This window comes from Phyllobates terribilis, unplaced genomic scaffold (genome assembly GCF_046119375.1).
Source record: "Phyllobates terribilis strain yellow unplaced genomic scaffold, ASM4611937v1 Scaffold_3__8_contigs__length_932513732, whole genome shotgun sequence".
In the NCBI taxonomy this organism is placed as follows: Eukaryota; Metazoa; Chordata; class Amphibia; order Anura; family Dendrobatidae; genus Phyllobates; species Phyllobates terribilis.
This window is the reverse complement of record NW_027362763.1, coordinates 834,990,953-835,011,818: the sequence shown is the minus strand read 5'-3', so window position 1 is coordinate 835,011,818 and position 20,866 is coordinate 834,990,953. Positions and strand designations below refer to the sequence as shown.

Below are 20,866 nucleotides of genomic sequence, written 5' to 3'. Positions count from 1 at the left end.
ACAGTGATATTTTATCATGAAAGTAGGGCATTTAAGTAGAAGCATGCAATGGTGATTTCCTCATCTCAAACAATTTATTGAAACAAAAGCCAGCAACAGAGTTAAGTATACCTAAAAAATGTCAATGTCTCAATAACTTGTCATGTGCCCTTGAGCATCAGTTACAGCCTGACAACGACGTCTCATGCTGTTCACAAGTAGAGTTATTGTCTGCTGAAGCATGGCATCCCACTCTTCTTGAAGGATGGCCCTAAGTTCATTAAGGTTCTGGGGTACAGAGTTATGAGCCTCTACACGGCGACTCAGCTCATCCCATAGGTTTTCTATGGGATTAAGGACTGGAGAAAGTGCAGGCCACTCCATTTGAGGTACCCCAATCTCCAGCAGCCATTCCCTAATGATACAACCTCAATGAGATGGAGCATTGTCATCCATGAAGATGAAATTAGACTTGTGTTGTTCATGCAGAGGCGCAATGACTGGATTAATGATGTTATTCAAGTAGTAGGGGTTTTTCACAATGTGTAGGGCAGTTCTGTCATGACTAGTGTTGAGCGATACCTTCCGATATCAGGAAATATCGTATCGGATTGGATCGGGCCGATACCCAAAAAGTATCGGATATCGCCGATTCCGATACCGGAAACCAATGCAAGTCAATGGGACACAAATATCGGAATGAAAATAAACCCTTTCTTTCCTTGTAGGTTAATTCTACATGAAGTAAAACAACTAAGAATAATGTAGAATGACATGAAAAGCCGGCAATTCATCAGCGGCATTCACCGGTACCCGACAATTTACAACAGAAAGAATAGAGCTTCACACATAGATTAGATAGATAGAAACATGTCAGTCACATATATATGAAGTACAGTGACAGTGTTGCTTACTGTACTTGTCATTTAGTGTAAAGGATTTATTAAAAAAAATATTAGTGTTTTCGTGCACCGTCTCTTTAAAAAAGCCGGCCGGCAATTCAGCATCTGTACCCGACAATTTATAACAGACAGAATAGAGCTTCACACATAGATTAGATAGATAGAAACATGTCAGTCACATATATAAGAAGTACAGTGACAGTGTTGCTTACAGAACTTGTCATTTAGTGTAAAGGATTTATTTAAAAAAATAATAGTGTTTTCATGCACCGTCTCTTTAAGAAAGCCGGCCGGCAATTCAGCATCTGTACCCGACAATTTAGAATAGAAGGAATAGAGAATCACACATAGATTAGATAGATAGAAACATGTCAGTCACATATATATGAAGTACAGTGACAGTGTTGATTACTGTACTTGTCATTTAGTGTTAAAATAAAGGATTTATTTAAAAAAAAATTGGCGTGGGGTTCCCCTTAATTTTAGGCTCTAGCGGAGGTTAAGCAGACAGCTGGGGCAAATGTTTGAAGCCTGGGAAGGGGGTAATACCCACGGAGCTTCCCAGGCTACTAATATCAGCCCCCAGCTGAATACCTAGCCTTTACTAGCTATTAAAATGGGGGACCCCCCCAAAAAAATGACGTGGGGTCCCCCCTAATTTAATAGCTAGCACAGGCTAGGCAGACAGCTGGGGGCTGATATTAATAGCCCAGGAAGGGTGCCATGAATATTGGCCCCCTCCCAGGCTAGAAACACCAGCCGTCAGCCGCCCCAGAAATGGCGCATCCATAGGATGCGCCAATTCTGGCACTTAGCCTCGCTCTTCCACGCTGCCCTGGTGCGGTGGCAGGGGGTAATAGGGTTGGGGTTGATGTCAGCTTATAATGCCAGCTGACATCAAGCCCAGGTTAGTAATGGAGAGGCGTCTATAAGACACCCCCATTACTAACCCCATAGTCAAAGTTAAAAGAAAACACAAACACCCAGAGTAAAGTCCTTTAATTGAAATAAAGACACAATTCTTTATTGTTCTAAATTAAACCATACTTACCATCACGCCCATTCCAGCTGAAGCCAACGATCTCCTGCAATAAAAGAAAAATAATAAAGCAACCTCATCCTTACCTTTCGATGGTTCCCAGGACAGCTCCAGCTCTGCTACATCGAGATGACAGGCTGGACCGCAGCAGAACGCTGCCATCCAGCCTGTCATCCCGCAGACACTGAGAAGCGCAGGCATGCTTGCGCTCCTCAGTGTCTCTCTGTGACATCATCCAGATGAGCCGAGTTCATGTCCAATGAACTCAGCTCACCTCATGCACGTCACTGACAGCGTGGGAAAATTCTCCTGCACTCAGCGCTTCAGCGTGAGAATTCTCCCACGCTGTCAGTGACATACATGAGGTGAGGTCATGTCCAATGAACTCAGCTCACCTCATGCACGTCACTGACAGCGTGGGAAAATTCTCACGCTGAAGTGCTGAGTGCAGGAGAATTTTCCCACGCTGTCAGTGACGTACATGAAGTGAGCGGAGTTCATTGGACATGACCTCGGCTCATCTTTATGCCGTCACAGCCAGACACTGAGGAGTGGAAGTATGCCTGCGCTTCTCAGTGTCTGCGGGATGACAGGATGGATGGCAGCGTTCTGCTGCGGTCCAGCCTGTCATCTCGATGTAGCAGAGCTGAAGCTGTCATGGGAACCATGGAAAGGTAAGGATGAGGTTGCTTTATTATTTTACTTTTATTGCAGGAGATCGTTGGCTTCAGCTGGAATGGGCGTGGTGGTAAGTATGGTTTAATTTAGAACAATAAAGAATTGTGTGTTTATTTCAATTAAAGGACTTTTTTCTGGGTGTTGTGTTTTTTTAAATACTTTACTAGAAATTCATGGCGGTCATGTCTAATATTGGCGTGACCCCATGAATTTCGGGCTTAGGGCCAGCTGATAATGCCAAGCTGGCCTTAACCCCTTTATTACCCAGTGAGCCACCGCACCAGGGCCCTGGATGAGTTGGGTACAGCGCCAGAAGATGGCGCTTCTATGAACGCGCCATTTTCTGGGGCGGCTGCGGACTGCAATTTGCAGCGGGGGTGGCCCAGAAAGCTTGGGTCTCCCTGCGCTGCGGATTCCAGCCCCCAGCTGCCTAGTTGTATCTGGCTGGGCACAAAAATAGGGCGAAGCCCCACGCATTTTTTTTCTTAATTATTTCATGAAATTCATGGAATAATTAAGAAAAAAAGGGCTTCCCTATATTGTTGTGTCCAACCAGGTACAAATAGGCAGCTGGTGGTTGGGGGCAGCCCATTCCTGCCTGCTGTACCTGGCTGGACACAAATATAGTGCGAAGCCCCACGTCAATTTTTTTTTAATTATTTCATGAAATAATTTTTTTAAAAAAGGGCTTCCCTATATTGTTGTGTCCGGCCAGGTACAAATAGGCAGCTGGTGGTTGGGGGCAGCCTGTTCCTGCCTGCTGTACCTGGCTGGACACAAATATAGGGCGAAGCCCCACGTCAATTTTTTTTAAAATAAGTCCTTTATTTTAACACTAAATGACATTTGAGGAGTTAATAAAGATGCAGTCCCTAAATTATTATTTATTTTTTAATTAATTTTTCCCAAAACTTTTGACGTGGGCTTCGCCATATTTTTGTATGCCAGCCAGGTACAGCATCCAGCTTCTATGAACGCGCCATTTTCCGGGGTGGCTGCGCACTGCAATTTTCAGCGGGGGGAGGGGGGGGGGGGCAGAAAGCTTGGGCCTCCCTGCGCTGCAGATTCCATCCCCCAGCTGCCTAGTTGTACCTGGCTGGACACAAAAATAGGGAGAAGCTTCACGTATTTTTTTTTTTTAATTATTTCATGAAATTCATGAAATAATTAAGAAAAAAAGGGCTTCCCTATATTGTTGTGTCCAACCAGGTACAAATAGGCAGCTGGTGGTTGGGGGCAGCCCGTTCCTGCCTGCTGTACCTGGCTGGACACAAATATAGTGCGAAGCCCCACGTCAATTTTTTTTAAATCATTTCAGGAAATTCATGAAATAATTTAAAAAAATTGATGTGGGGCTTCGCCCTATATTTGTGTCCAGTCAGGTACAGCAGGCAGGAACGGGCTGCCCCCAACCACCAGCAGCCTATTTGTACCTAGCCGGACACAACAATATAGGGAAGCCCTTTTTTTCTGAATTATTCCATGAATTTCATGAATTTAAAAAAAAAAAAACGTGGAGCTTCGCCCTATTTTTGTGTCCAGCCAGGTACAACTAGGCAGCTGGGGGCTGGAATCTGCAGCGCAGGGAGACCCAAGCTTTCTGGGCCCCCCCCCGCTGCAAATTGCAGTCCGCAGCCGCCCCGGAAAATGGCGCGTTCATAGAAGCGCCATCTTCTGGCGCTGTACCCAACTCATCCAGGGCCCTGATGCGGTGGCTCACTGGGTAATAAAGGGGTTAAGGCCAGCTTGGCATTATCAGCTGGCCCTAAGCCCGAAATTCATGGGGTCACGCCAATATTAGACATGACCACCATGAATTTCTAGTAAAGTATTTAAAAAAAACACAAACACCCAGAAAAAAGTCCTTTAATTGAAATAAACACACAATTCTTTATTGTTCTAAATTAAACCATACTTACCATCACGCCCATTCCAGCTGAAGCCAACGATCTCCTGCAATAAAAGAAAAATAATAAAGCAACCTCATCCTTACCTTTCCATGGCTCCCACGACGGCTCCAGCTCTGCTACATCGAGATGACAGGCTGGACCGCAGCAGAACGCTGCCATCCAGCCTGTCATCCCGCAGACACTGAGAAGCGCAGGCATACTTCCACTCCTCAGTGTCTGGCTGTGACGGCATCCAGATGAGCCGACAATGAACTCGGCTCACCTCATGTACGTCACTGACAGCGTGGGAGAATTCTCCTGCACTCAGCGCTTCAGCGTGAGAATTTTCCCACGCTGTCAGTGACGTGCATGAGGTGAGGTCATGTCCCATGAACTCGGCGCACCTCATGCACGTCACTGACAGCGTGGGAGAATTCTCACGCTGAAGCGCTGAGTGCAGGAGAATTTTCCCACGCTGTCAGTGACGTGCATGAGGTGAGCTGAGTTCATTGGACATGACCTCGGCTCATCTGGATGACGTCACAGAAAGACACTGAGGAGCGCAAGCATGCCTGCGCTTCTCAGTGTCCGCGGGATGACAGGCTGGATGGCAGCGTTCTGCTGCGGTCCAGCCTGTCATCTCGATGTAGCAGAGCTGAAGCTGTCCTGGGAACCATGGAAAGGTAAGGATGAGGTTGCTTTATTATTTTACTTTTATTGCAGGAGATCGTTGGCTTCAGCTGGAATGGGTGTGGCGGTAAGTATGGTTTAATTTAGAACAATAAAGAATTGTGTCTTTATTTCAATTAAAGGACTTTTTTCTGGGTGTTTGTGTTTTTTTTAAATACTTTACTAGAAATTCATGGCGGTCATGTCTAATATTGGCGTGACCCCATGAATTTCGGGCTTAGGGCCAGCTGATAATGCCAAGCTGGCCTTAACCCCTTTATTACCCAGTGAGCCACCGCACCAGGGCCCTGGATGAGTTGGGTACAGCGCCAGAAGATGGCGCTTCTATGAACGCGCCATTTTCCGGGGCGGCTGCGGACTGCAATTTGCAGCGGGTGGGACCCAGAAAGCTTGGGTCTCCCTGCGCTGCAGATTCCAGCCCCCAGCTGCCTAGTTGTACCTGGCTGGACACAAAAATAGGGCGAAGCGCCACACATTTTTTTTTTTAATTATTTCATGAAATTCATGGAATAATTAAGAAAAAAAGGGCTTCCCTATATTGTTGTGTCCGGCTAGGTACAAATAGGCAGCTGGTGGTTGGGGGCAGCCCGTTCCTGCCTGCTGTACCTGGCTGGACACAATTATAGGGCGAAGCCCCACATAATTTTTTTTTAATTATTTCATGAATTTCCTGAAATAATTAAAAAAAAATTGACGTGGGGCTTCACACTATATTTGTGTCCAGCCAGGTACAGCAGGCAGGAACGGGCTGCCCCCAACCACCAGCTGCCTATTTGTACCTAGCCGGACACAACAATATAGGGAAGCCCTTTTTTTCTTAATTATTCCATGAATTTCATGAAATAATTAAAAAAAAAAAAACGTGGAGCTTCTCCCTATTTTTGTGTCCAGCCAGGTACAACTAGGCAGCTGGGGGATGGAATCTGCAGCGCAGGGAGGCCCAAGCTTTTTGCCCTCCCCCCCCCCCGCTGAAAATTGCAGTCCGCGGCCGCCCCGGAAAATGGCGCGTTCATAGAAGCTGGATGCTGTACCTGGCTGGCATACAAAAATATGGCGAAGCCCACGTCAAAAGTTTTGGGAAAAATTTATTAAAAAATAAATAATAATTTAGGGACTGCATCTTTATTAAGTCCTCAAATGTCATTTAGTGTTAAAATAAAGGATTTATTTAAAAAAAAAATGGCGTGGGATCCCCCATAATTTTAGTCTCTAGCGGAGGTTAAGCAGACGGCTGGGGCAGATGTTTGAAGCCTGGGAAGGGGGTAAAACCCACGGAGCTTCCCAGGCTACTAATATCAGCCCCCAGCTGAATACCTAGCCTTTACTAGCTATTAAAATGGGGGACCCCCCAAAAAAAAATGACGTGGGGTCCCCTCTATTTTAATAGCTAGCAAAGGCTAGGCAGACAGCTGGGGGCTGATATTAATAGCTCAGGAAGGGTGCCATGAATATTGGCCCCCTCCCAGGCTAGAAACACCAGCCGTCAGCCGCCCCAGAAATGGCGCATCCATAGGATGCGCCAATTCTGGCACTTAGCCTCGCTCTTCCACGCTGCCCTGGTGCGGTGGCAGGGGGTAATAGTGGTGGGGTTCATGTCAGCGCCAGCTGCCATGAAGCCCAGGTTAGTAATGATGGCCGTCTATATGACACCCCCATTACTAACCTACAAAGTGTTAAAAAGAAAAAACACACTACACCCAGAAAAAAATAATTTATTTGAAATAAAACACCATTTTATTTAATTCTTAGTTTACTAAAAAAAAAATAGTTACCTGTCCACGTTCCTGCGCTGATCTCCCATGCACAGCTGTCACATCTGGAGATGGTGACAGCTGTGCATGGCTGCTGTAAGCTCAGGCTGCCGGGAACACGTCCGCTCCCGGCAGCGGGAGCCACTGACTGAGGTCACCGGAGTGCATTCAGGCAGCGCAGCTCCGGAGACCTCCTTTACGGCAGTGCTGTACCGTGGGAATTTCTCACGATACAGCAGTGCCGTAAAGGAGCTAACCGGAGCAGCGCTGCCTGAACTCCGGTGAACCCTTACGGCCCCGTCATTCTAGCGGCGGCAGCGGTTCAGAGCGGTCACATTCTATGTGGCTGCTCTGAACTGGAGATCTTCGTGGGACACTCGTGGACTACTACGGAGGGGTAAGGATAAGGTTGTGGTTTATTATTTTATATTTTATTACAGGAGATCGATGGCTTCGGGGAATTAGGTGTCTTGGTGAGTATAGGTGTAGTTTTTTATTTTTTACTTTATTTTAGGTGGCGATCGGCGGGGACAGGTAATGTATGAACTAATTTCTTTTAGGTAACCACTGGCCACCAATGACATGTATCTAACATTTATTGGGGACACAGTAGGGCAATTTAAATAGCAGGATCAGGCTGATGGGAACTACTGCTCCCATCGAGCTGATCCTGCTGGCAGGAGTGGACGGGGGACAGACATAGGCCGATGGGAGTAGTAGTGTCACATCGGCCTATGTCTGCCCGCACACACACCCGCACACACACCCGCACACACACACCCCGCACACACACCCGCACACACACCCCGCACACACACCCCGCACACACACACACCCCGCACACACACACCCCGCACACACACACACCCCGCACACACTAATCATGACGGGTCCGGGAGGTGAGGCTGACCTGTGCGGCCGTGGGAAAGTTGATGTGAGTTCATGCAGTCAAGCATGAACTCACATGAACCCTCTAAGGGCACCGCGGCTACTTCAAATGAACAGCTGATCGGCATCACCTGATACCTCAGCTGTTCATTTGAAATAACCGGCGGGAAAGCGCAGCACAGAACGGGAAAGCCGGCGGTGAAGTCTTTTCACTGCCGGCTTCCCCGCCCGGGTCCTTCGCTCCTTGGTGCTGCGCTCCCCGCCCGGTCCTAATTTACGATCGGGATGGGAGGTGGCGAGGGGAGCGGAGGATCGGGGTGGGAGGCTGCGGGGAAGCAGTATGGGGCTGCGTGATTGTTTAAAAGCCGGCGGCTTTTTACCGCGCGCCGGCTTTTAAACAATCAGGAGAATTCTCCCACGCTGGGATGGCATTCTGATGACAAGCTGGATCGCAGCTGAGCGCTGCCATCCAGCTTGTCATCCTTCAGAGACACTGCAGAGCGCAGGCATTATGGGAACTTCCGATTCCGGTATTCGATATTATAAAAGTATCGGAATTAAGTATCGGAATTCCGATACAGTGAATATCGGCCGATACCCGATATTTCAGTATCGGAATGCTCAACACTAGTCATGACCATCACCACCAAAAGGCTTGTCCAGTGACAACAGTGGCTGATGCATAGCGCTCTCCTTGACGTCTCCAACATCGTTGGCGGCCATCATATCTGCTCAGAGTGAATCGACTGTAATCAGTGAGCAGCACTGAGGCCCACTGATCCCTCGTCCAGCGTAGATGCTCCCTGTGCCTGGTAGTGTGGTCAGGTACCCTTGCAGGTTGTCTAGCACACAGATGACGTTGAAGTAATCTGTTTCGAATGGTCTAATGTGACACTTGGGTGCCTCTCGCCTCCCTTAAATGTGCCTGGAGTTTTGTGGCATTCATCATCCAGTTTCGAAGGGCATTGTTCACAATGAAGCGGTCATCAGTGTTGGATGTGGACAAAGGACGTCCACTTCTCTGCCTTTCTGTGACGCTTTCAGTCTCTGTATCTCTGTTACAACCTGCTGATGGCACTCTGACACTCTTATTGGCCACTTCCGTCTGAGCACATCCGGCATGAAGCCTTGCAAGGGCAAGGTACCGCTGATCAATTTATATTAATATTTATAACTGTCGTCTGTCCTTTTTATAGCAAGTTATATTTTTAAAATCTGTTACATAACCTGGGCTCCATCTTCATAACCCAGATCACTGTCCCGTTGTGATTAGTAGACAAACCTTGCTCCAGCTACGAGTCAAGCGCACTGACTATTTCTTCTCCATTCTGCAAATGCAGCTCATTCCAGAATTGCTAGATCCATATGCCTAATTAATTGGGTATAATAGATATGTTACAGTATGCTCTTGGAGAAGCAATAACAACACACATACTGGACACAAAAGATCAAAATAATTCCAATGTGACCTTGAAAAAATCCTTTTAGTGCACACAAAAGCAGACAATCTTTGTTCTCCCTCCATATGCATGAAGGCAGATCAAAGGCTGTAAACAGCCTGGGCCTTTCCCCATGAGCCTACAATGCACAGGAACTTGCAGAGTAATTATATCAACAGAAGCATATACAGTGTGTGTGTGTGTGTGTGTGTGTGTGTATATGTATGTATATATATATACAATACAGACCAAAAGTTTGGACACACCTTCTCATTTAAAGATTTTTCTGTATTTTCATGACTTTGAAAATTGTACATTCACACTGAATGCATCAAAACTACGAATTAACACATGTGGAATTATATACTTAACAAAAAAGTGTGAAACAACTGAAAATATGTCTTATATTCTAGGTTCTTCAAAGTAGCCACCTTTTGCTTTAATGACTGCTTTGCACACTCTTGGCATTCTCTTGATGATCTTCAAGAGGTAGTCATGGAAATGGTCTTCCAACAATCTTGAAGGAGTTCCCAGAGATGCTTAGCACTTGTTGGCCCTTTTGCCTTCACTCTGCGGTCCAGCTCACCCCAAACCATCTCGATTGGGTTCAGGTCTGGTGACTGTGGAGGCCAGGTCATCTGGCGTAGCACCCCATCACTCTCCTTCTTGGTCAAATAGCCCTTACACAGCCTAGAGGTGTGTTTGGGGTCATTGTCCTGTTGAAAAATAAATGATGGAAACGCAAACTGGATGGAATAGCATGCCGCTGCAAGATGCTGTGGTAGCCATGCTGGTTCAGTATGCCTTCAATTTTGAATAAATCCCCAACAGTGTCACCAGCAAAGCACCCCCACACCATCACACCTCCTCCTCCATGCTTCACGGTGGGAACCAGGCATGTAGAGTCCATCAGTTCACCTTTAATGCGTCGCACAAAGACACGGTGGTTGGAACCAAAGATCTCAAATTTGGACTCATCAGACCAAAGCACAGATTTCCATTGGTCTAATGTCCATTCCTTGTGTTTTTTAGCCCAAACAAGTCTCTTCTGCTTGTTGCCTGTCCTTAGCAGTGGTTTCCTAGTAGCTATTTTACCATGAAGGCCTGCTGCACAAAGTCTCCTCTTAACAGTTGTTGTAGAGATGTGTCTGCTGCTAGAACTCTGTGTGGCATTGACCTGGTCTCTAATCTGAGCTGCTGTTAACCTGCAATTTCTGAGGCTGGTGACTCGGATAAACATCCTCAGAAGCAGAGGTGACTCTTGGTCTTCAATTTCCTGGGGCGGTCCTCATGTGAGCCAGTTTCTTTGTAGCGCTTGATGGTTTTTGCAGCTGCACTTGGGGACACTTTCAAAGTTTTCCCAATTTTTCGGACTGACTGACCTTCATTTATTAAAGTAATGATGGCCACTCGTTTTTCTTTACTTAGCTGCTTTTCTCTTGCCATAATACAAATTCTAAGTAAAGAAAAACGAGTGGCCATCATTACTTTAATAAATGAAGGTCAGTCAGTCCGAAAAATTGGGAAAACTTTGAAAGTGCAGTTACAAAAACCATCAAGCGCTACAAAGAAACTGGCTCACATGAGGACCTCCCCAGGAAAGGAAGACCAAGAATCACCTCTGCTTCTGAGGATTAGTTTTTCCGAGTCACCAGCCTCGGTTAACCTCGGAAATCGCAGGTTAACAGCAGCTCAGATTAGAGACCAGGTCAATGCCACACAGAGTTCTAGCAGCAGACACATCTCTTCAACTACTGTTAAGAGGAGACTTTGTGCAGCAGGCCTTCATGGTAAAATAGCTGCTAGGAAAACACTGCTAAGGACAGGCAACAAGCAGAAGAGACTTGTTTGGGCTAAAGGAACACAAGGAATGGACATTAGACCAGTGGAAATCTGTGCTTTGGTCTGATGAGTCCAAATTTGAGATCTTTGGTTCCAACCACCGTGTCTTTGTGCGACGCAGAAAAGGTGAACGGATGGACTCTACATGCCTGGTTACCACCGTGAAGCATGGAGGAGGAGGTGTGATGGTGTGGGGGTGCTTTGCTGGTGACACTGTTGGGGATTTATGCAAAATTGAAGGCTTACTGAACTAGCATGACTACCACAGCATCTTGCAGCGGCATGCTATTCCATCAGGTTTGCGTTTAGTTGGACCATAATTTATTTGTGAGCAGGACAATGACCCCAAACACACCTCCAGGCTGTGTAAGTGCTATTTGACCAAGAAGGAGAGTGATCGGGTGCTACGCCAGATGACCTGGCCTCCACAGTCACCAGACCTGAACCCAATCGAGATTGTTTGTGAGCTGGACCGCAGAGTGAAGGCAAAAGGGCCCACAAGTGCCAAGCTTCTCTGGGAGCTCCTTCAAGATTGTTGGAAGACCATTTCCGGTGACTACCTCTTGAAGCTCATCAAGAGAATGCCAAGTGTGCGCAAAGCAGTCATCAAAGCAAAAGGTGGCTACTTTGAAGAACCTAGACTATATGACATATTTTCAGTTGTTTCACACTTTTTTGTTAACTATATAATTCCACATGTGTTAATTCATAGTTTTGATGCCTTCAGTGTGAATGTACAATTTTCATAGTCATGAAAATACAGAAAAATCTTTAAATGAGAAGGTGTGTCCAAACTTTTGGTCTGTACTGTGTGTGTGTATATACAGTGGTGGCCAAAAGTATTGGCACCCCTGCAATTCTGTCAGATAATACTCAGTTTCTTCCTGAAAATGATTGCAATCACAAATTCTTTGGTATTATTATCTTCATTTAATTTGTCTTCAATGAAAAAACACAAAAAGAATTGTCCTAAAGCCAAATTGGATATAATTCCACACCAAACCTAAAAAAAGGGGTGGACAAAAGTATTGGCACTGTTTGAAAAATCTTGTGATGCTTCTCTAATTCGTGTAATTAACAGCACCTGTAACTTACCTGTGGCACCTAACAGGTGTTGGCAATAACTAAATCACACTTGCAGCCAGTTAACATGGATTAAAGTTGACTCAACCTCTGTCCTGTGTCCTTGTGTGTACCACATTGAGCATGGAGAAAAGAAAGAAGACCAAAGAACTGTCTGAGGACTTGAGAAACCAAATTGTGTGGAAGCATGAGCAATCTCAAGGCTACAAGTCCATCTCCAAAGACCTGAATGTTCCTGTGTCTCTTCCGTGCGCAGTGTCATCAAGACATTTAAAGCCCATGGCACTGTGGCTAACCTCCCTAGATGTGGACGGAAAAGAAAAATTAACGAGAGATTTCAACGCAAGATTGTGCGGATGGTGGATAAAGAACCTTGACTAACATCCAAACAAGTTCAAGCTGCCCTGCAGTCCGAGGGTACAACAGTGTCAACCCTTACTATCCGTCGGCATCTGAATGAAAAGGGATTGTATGGTAGGATACCCAGGAAGACCCCACTTCTTACCCCGAGACATAAATAAGCCAGGCTGGAGTTTGCCAAAACTTACCTGAGAAAGCCTAAAACGTTTTGGAAGAATGTTCTCTGGTCAGATGAGACAAAAGTAGAGCTTTTGGGCAAAAAGCATCAACATGGAGTGTACAGGAAAAAAAAAGAGACATTCAAAGAAAAGAACACGGTCCCTACAGTCAAACATGGCGGAGGTTCCCTGATGTTTTGGGGTTACTTTGCTGCCTCTAGCACTGGACTGCTTGACCGTGTGCATGGCATTATGAAGTCTGAAGACTACCAACAAATTTTGCAGCATAATGTAGGGCCCAGTGTGAGAAAGCTGGGTCTCCCTCAGAGGTCAATGGGTCTTCCAGCAGGACAATGACCCAAAACACACTTCCAAAAGCACTATAAAATGGTTTGAGAGAAAGCACTGGAGACTTCTAAGGTGGCCAGCAATGAGTCCAGACCTGAATCCCATAGAACACCTGTGGAGAGATCTCAAAATCGCTGTTTGGAGAAGGCACCCTTCAAATATCAGGGACCTGGAGCAGTTTGCCAAAGAAGAATGGTCTACAATTCCAGCAGAGCATTGTAAGAAACTCATTGATGGTTACCGGAAGCGGTTGTTCGCAGTTATTTTGGCTAAAGGTTGTGCAACCAAGTATTAGGCTGAGGGTGCCAATACTTTTGTCTGGCCCAATTTTGGAGTTTTGTGTGAAATGATCAATGATTTGATTTTTGCTTCATTCTCTTTTGTGTTTTTTCCTTGCAAGCAAATTAAATGAAGATAATAATACCAAAGAATTTGTGATTGCAATCATTTTCAGGAACAAACTGAGTATTATCTGACAGAATTGCAGGGTTGCCAATACTTTTGGCCACCACTGTATGTGTATATATATATGTATGTGTGTGTGTGTGTGTTTCTGTGTGTGTCTGTGTGTGTATGTATGTGTATATATATATATATATATACATATATACAGTACGGACCAAAAGTTTGGACACTCCTTCTCATTTAAAGATTTTTCTGTATTTTCATGACTATGAAAATTGTACATTCACACTGAAGGCATCAAAACTATGAATTAACACATGTGGAATTATATAGTTAACAAAAAAGTGTGAAACAACTGAAAATATGTCATATATTCTAGGTTCTTCAAAGTAGCCACCTTTTGCTTTGATGACTGCTTTGCACACTCTTGGCATTCTCTTGATGAGCTTCAAGAGGTAGTCACCGGAAATGGTTTTCACTTCACAGGTGTGCCCTGTCAGGTTTAATAAGTGGGATTTCTTCCCTTATAAATGGGGTTGGGACCATCAGTTGTGTTGGGCAGAAGTCAGGTGGATACACAGCTGATAGTCCTACTGAATAGACTGTTAGAATTTGTATTATGGCAAGAAAAAAGCAGCTAAGTAAAGAAAAACGAGTGGCCATCATTACTTTAAGAAATGAAGGTCAGTCAGTGCTCAAAATTGGGAAAACTTTGAAATTGTCCCCAAGTGCAGTTGCAAAAGCCATCAAGCGCTACAAAGAAACTGGCTCACATGAGGACCGCCCCAGGAAAGGAAGACCAAGAGTCACATCTGCTTCTGAGGATAAGTTTATCTGAGTCACCAGCCTCAGAAATCGCAGGTTAACAGCAGCTCAGATTAGAGACCAGGTCAATGCCACACAGAGTTCTAGCAGCAGACTCATCTCTTCAACAACTGTTAAGAGGAGACTTTGTGCAGCAGGCCTTCATGGTAAAATAGCTGCTAGGAAACCACTGCTAAGGACAGGCAACAAGCAGAAGAGACTTGTTTGGGCTAAAGAACACAAGGAATGGACATTAGACCAGTGGAAATCTGTGCTTTTGTCTGATGAGTCCAAATTTGAGATCTTTGGTTCCAACCACCGTGTCTTTGTGTGACGCAGAAAAGGTGAACAGATGGACTACATGCCTGGTTACCACCGTGAAGCATGGAGGAGGAGGTGTGATGGTGTGGGGGTGCTTTGCTGGTGACACTGTTGGGGATTTATTCAAAATTGAAGGCATACTGAACCAGCATGGCTACCACAGCATCTTGCAGCGGCATGCTATTCCATCCGGTTTGCTTTTAGTTGGACCATCATTCATTTTTCAACATGACAATGACCCCAAACACACCTCCAGGCTGTGTAAGGGCTATTTGATCAAGAAGGAGAGTGATGGGGTGCTACGCCAGATGACCTGGTCTCCACAGTCACCAGACCTGAACCCAATCGAGATGGTTTGGGGTGAGCTGGACCTCAGAGTGAAGGCAAAAGGGCCAATAAGTGCTAAGCATCTCTGGGAACTCCTTCAAGATTGTTGGAAGACCATTTCCGGTGACTACCTCTTGAAGCTCATCAAGAGAATGCCAAGAGTGTGCAAAGCAGTCATCAAAGCAAAAGGTAGATACTTTGAAGAACCTAGAATATAAGACATATTTTCAGTTGTTTCACACTTTTTTGTTAAGTATATAATTCCACATGTGTTAATTCATAGTTTTGATGCCTTCAGTGTGAATGTACAATTTTCATAGTCATGAAAAGACAGAAAAATCTTTAAACGAGAAGGTGTGTCCAAACTTTTGGTCTGTACTGTATATATGTGTGTGTGTGTGTGTGTGTGTGTGTGTGTGTGTGTGTGTGTGTGTGTGTGTGTGTGTGTGTGTGTGTATATATGTGTGTATGTATATATACATATGTGTGTGTGTATGTGTATATATATATATATATATATATATATATATATATATATATTTTGTAACGCCCTAAAAGTGCTCATACATGTAATTTGAGCATCAGTTAAACCCACCATCTAATGTGTCCCGATGAAGGATTGAGCGTGTTGTATTTCAGTATGCACAATCCTTTGTTTTTTACTGGAGATAACCACTACTAGAGTTGTCTGGCAGCAAATTCTTCTCCTTTCTGCATTGAAAACCCATTCACACTCAGCTAAGCCGAGATTTTATAGGTATAGGGGATTCGGGATCAACAGCTGTTGGCAAAACAAGCTTTTATCTGACAGCTATCTAAGATATATGGCCACCTTTACAGAATTAACAGCATCTGTAACAAATAAGATACTTGTGGACTAAAACACACAGAACTGTCCCCTGTGCTGCCCTACAAGGTATTAATTCTCCCCTAGAAGCGTTTATTTTCTGTATGAAATCCAACAGGAGAAACCCTGAATGCCACTGTATTAAATCAGAGGTATATGGAGGTGCAGCAAGGGCCCATAAACTAGACTTGGAGCCTTATTGCAGCCCCATGTAAAAGCAAGCCATGCCTCATGTACATAATACAGCCCTGTGCATCAGGCCTAAGAGTTTAGTAATGTTAAGTTATTTAGAAAGAATTGAAATCTTCAGGAACCAAAGCTCAAATCAAACAAAGCACAACAGCAGCTGTGTATGATTTGACGTTTGTTTTTTCCCCAACTTTTTCAAAAAATTTTAAACCTTTTAATATTATTACACAATTGAGGCTTGAGAGACATACACCAGATGGATTGATTTGGTGAACTCGAGTATAACTGGATAAAACTGAAACAGACTTGGGTTTATGGGCAGATGTTCAGTATTTGATATACTGATATGTTAGCAGGAAAAATGCATAAAATACGCATGTTTTTCATGTGTCTATTTCCTATTTATTAAAATGGGTGAAAAATGCTCCAAAACGCTAAAAGAATCGACATGCTACAGGTCTGAAATCAAATCGGCAAGGAATAAATAAGCAGCATGTGCATGAAATTTCAGAAAGCACATTCACTTTGCTGGTACTTTAAAATGCTGTGTTTTTTTCAGAAAAAAAAACACAACGTGTGAACATAGCCTTAAAAAAGAAGCCATCACCTACAGTACTACAGTATATCATACTGGTCCAACATAAAGGGGTTGCCCATTACTGGACTGAGCAACCCCTTCTTAACACTGAAAGTGCCCCATATAGTAGTGGTGGACAACCCCTTTAATACTTAAAGCATAGTTACTCTCCTTCAGTATCTCTATGCTATAGCATAAAGATATTGTGACAACACAGCTTTTAATCTTAATTAGCCAAACATCTAGATTTGTTAAGCCAAGAGAAATACAGTATTGTGTTTGTGTTGACTTGTGAATGTATGTATTTTTCTTTGGCTGGTCGAGAAGGACATATTATTATGTGTATAAACCTGAATATTGACTTCTCTTTGTTTGGAAACAATAATGTTTGTTAATATGCTAATTACCTATTGTACTAAAGCCAGCTGGTTGTTTATTTACAAGAGCCCCCTGCTGTGAATCAAAGATCAGAAAGACTCTTCAGGACATCAGCTTGGTAGCATGGCTCGATCCAGAGAGACATAGATTTGGATTCTACATGATTCCGGCCTAAGGGTATACGGCCCTGACTGGAAGGATACAGATCTGCTACATTGACCATCAGAGAGCCCATGGATACATTTGGGGAGACTAGGTTGGGACGATGAAGTCCCCTGGCCCCATGGATATGTTGTCTGGGGTTGCCAGGTGGGACCCTCTGGTCGCCTGGAACCCATGGACACATTCGGAGAAGCCAAATTGGGACCAGACGGTCATCTGGCCCCATGGAAACTCTCGGAGAAGCCAGGGTGAGACCCTCGGGTCTCCTGGCCTTGTACCTCGATGGACTGTCAGCTTCCTAAGCTTGCCGCTATCTCCTCTCTGTGGGGGCCACTGGTTGAGGTAGCTGGCCCTAGAAGTCACGTCAAGTGAGGCTTTCAGTGACTTCAGTGATGTGGTCCCCGTGGTGGATGCTGGGCTGTGGGCGGGGTTACCCCGCGCCTCACACCCAGTATCCACCGTGTGCTTTCCCAATGAATGGAGAGAGGGAGAGCGAGCGGTGGATGCTGGGTATAACGCGCAGGGTAACCCCGCCCAGCATCCACTGTGGAACGCAGAAGTGATTAACCCTCGGCTGCATCCGGAACCATGAAGTGACATCAGCGGATGTCAGAGCCGGCTGCAGCCAGGGGTCAAGTGATGCCTGTGAGCGGCCAGTGATAGCGCCGCTCACAGGCAGTAACGGCAACGTACGGTAATTACAAAGAAACTTCTATTCTTCATAAAAATAGATTGGCACATTATTAATAGTACAGGACAACCCCTTTAAGTTGGGAATCAATGGCCTAATGATAGAGAAAGAAAGAATACAATACTTTTTAAGAGGTTTTCTAAACATCAATTGGTAAAATTGCAAAGTGCTTGTAAAAAGAAGAACTTTGCTATTCCCTTATTAAAAATACTGGCACCTGCAAGGCAAAAATGTCTCTTCTTATCATCATTATTATTATGCTTTGCTTATATAGCGCCGTCATATTCCACAACGCTTTACAGACATTATCGACACTGTCACCATTGAGGCTCACAATCTAGATTCTCCATCGGTATGTCTTTGAAGTGTGAGAGGAAACCTGGAGAACCCAGAGGAAACCCACACAAACACAGGGAAAACATACAAACTCCTTGCAGATGATGTCCTTGGTGAGATTTGAACCCAGGACCCCACAGAGCTGACCACTGAGCCACCATGCTGCCTCTGCTTGTAGCATCAGAGAGCGCACAGTTGAGTTCAGGAGCGCAACGATGCCGCTAGTTGGACTGTCAATCAGGAAGCCAGTAGGCAAGGCAGTGTGGCCCCCAGTGATCAGACAATTATCTATCCCCTTTAGGGTCATTCATATGTTGGTATTTCATGTACAAGTTCTTTCTGTAATTTTCATACCCATTATAGTTTATATAATGGCTGTTGACATGTCCATGGATATTTTCTGACTTAGTGGACCGCACCAAAACATGGAGACATATCCAATTTTAATCCGCGTTACAGATCAAACTCACAAATGCAAGTATGGGCTGTCAAAAAATCGGACAGCACCTGGATGCCGTCTGTGTTTGTTTTGCTATTTTCATGTATGGAATAGTAGAAGCTTGGGGAAAAAATTCTCGTAGGCAAAAAATAAATAAAAAAAAATATGAAACTCTGTGTAGTACATGGGCGGCACGGTGGCACAGTGGTTAGCACTGCAGCCTTGCAGCGCTGGGGTCCTGGGTTCAAATCCCACCAAGGACAACATCTGCCAGGAGTTTGTATGTTCTCCCCGTGTTTGCATGGGCTTCCTCTGGGTTCTCCGGTTTCCTCCCACACTCCAAAGACACCTTTGGAGGGAATTTAGATTGTGAGCCCCGATGGGGACAGTGACGATAATGTATGTAAAGCGCTGCGGAATATGTTAGCGCTATATAAAAATAAAGATTATTATTATTAGTAGTAAAGGAGTTTGGACTAGTGTAAAGATAGATTATCAAATTAATGAGGAAAATATATATACCTTAACTTAAATTGTGATAGATGTAATTTTAGCTGAACATCTCTGTATATTAACCATTCTATTAATATGTACACCCTGTTCTTTCTGTTATCTTTCTCTACAGAAAAGAAAACACTAGTACAGTGGCATCAAATCTGATGTTTTCCAAAGGACCAAACAAAATCAAGTCTAAAGGTATTATACCCCATGTCTGCACTGCACAGAGACGTACAGTTCCAGTCAAAATTATTCAGCCACCTTTGAGAATTTAGTTTAGTAGTTACATTTACCAACTTTCTGCTGTTTGGTTTATTGCAATCAAATAATAACATATAAAATGCCTCCACACAACTAATATAACAAGTGTTTTCTCTAAGTTCAACACAAAATGTCACTTTACTGACTACTGCAGTCTCAGAATTATTCACTCCCTTCTTGACAAGAGTCTTTAGTCCTTAGTAGAGCGTCTTTGGCAGTTATGACCTGCTGCAAACATGATGCATAGCTAGACACCAGCTTCTGGTAGAGTTCTTGAGGAATCTTAGTCCATTCCTCATATGAAATAGCCTCCAGTTCACTAATATTCTTGGGTTGCAGAAGAGTGGTCCAAAAAGGTCATAGAAGAAATACTCACCTTGCGCAAACAAGAGAAAGGTTGTAAAGGCATGAATTGTTCCCAGAAATACAGTCGGAAGCCTAGTTCCATTTACAATGAGGGTCTCCTCTTATTGCCTCTGCTCCACTAATTCTGGAACAGGTTTTCTTTTTCTTTTGTGCCCCTCCATTCTAAAGTTATGCCCCCTGGAAGCAAATATTTCCCCTTAAATCAACTGGGCGTATATCACAAAGCTTCTCTGTGGGCACAGGCGGTGTTTTGAATAGCCAGCATTAGAGGAGAAAAAGCAAATGCCCACACTATTTTGATGTACACGCCCAGTTGACTGAAGGGAAATTTGCACCTTTTAGTTCCGGGGCCATAACTTTAGAATGGAGGGGCACAGAACAAGAAGAAGAGCTGTTCCAGTATCATTGGCGTTGCACCAACTGGAAGAGGGCCCTCACTTAATCCAGTGAAAGGTCCTTACCCAAAAATGACTGCAAAAGACCTGCAGCCAGATTTGGTGGCGCAAGCACTGAGGTTTCAGTTTGCACAGTAAGTCCAGTTTTAGACAGCCATACTAAAACCTAGGCCATTCATGTCTACAAATTCCATCAATATGTGCAGCTCTGCTTTTAATATATAGTCTTACAATTATTATACGGCTGTTTATAATTTATTGTTGACATTTTTTAGCACTTTTGTGACGACGACCATTTGCACCCTGCTGGCACCAGTAGGGAACCTGAGCGCCCCCTTTGCCTTTGTTAAACTTTTTTAGATTTATTGTTTGCCTTTGACCCAAGAATCTGTGGGATTAATCAGCCCGTATCAGAGCTTTTTCTGATCCCATCCATTGCAGTTCTTTGCCTGTTGTATATTGCAGTTGGCACCCACTACTAATGGCATAGGCACAGCTCCTCACCACTACATAGTTATCTTGTTTTGCGGAATGGGAAAAAATGGTTGATACAAACTTCTAGAAAGAAATACAAAGTTTAAAGAGAACCTGAAAGCTGATTAATGCTGCCTGAACGACGGGCATCATGACTCACAGTGCAGCTCCATTATTTCAGCCAGATAAGTTTTTCTCTGATACACTGGGGGCATTCATTACAGGTGGAAGAAAGGCGATTCTGGCACCTAAACAGGAAAGGGTTCTTTACAGTCAGAGCAGTCAGACTGTGGAATTCCCTACCACAAAAGGTAGTAATAGCCGACACTATAACAGCTTTGAAAAAAGGG

The 20,866-nt window shown here is 44.4% G+C and overlaps 1 protein-coding gene across 4 annotated transcripts in view; it reads left to right on the top strand.

The window, feature by feature from the left end:
* The window catches only part of KIZ (kizuna centrosomal protein), a 194,446-nt gene that overhangs the window by 167,328 nt on the left and 6,252 nt on the right, over positions 1 to 20,866 (top strand). For all 4 annotated transcript variants that reach the window (XM_073672453.1, XM_073672452.1, XM_073672454.1 and 1 more), the window contains one exon: positions 19,148 to 19,218. In XM_073672453.1, the coding sequence (XP_073528554.1) occupies positions 19,148 to 19,218 (71 nt within the window). The remainder of the gene's footprint in view (positions 1 to 19,147; positions 19,219 to 20,866) is intronic.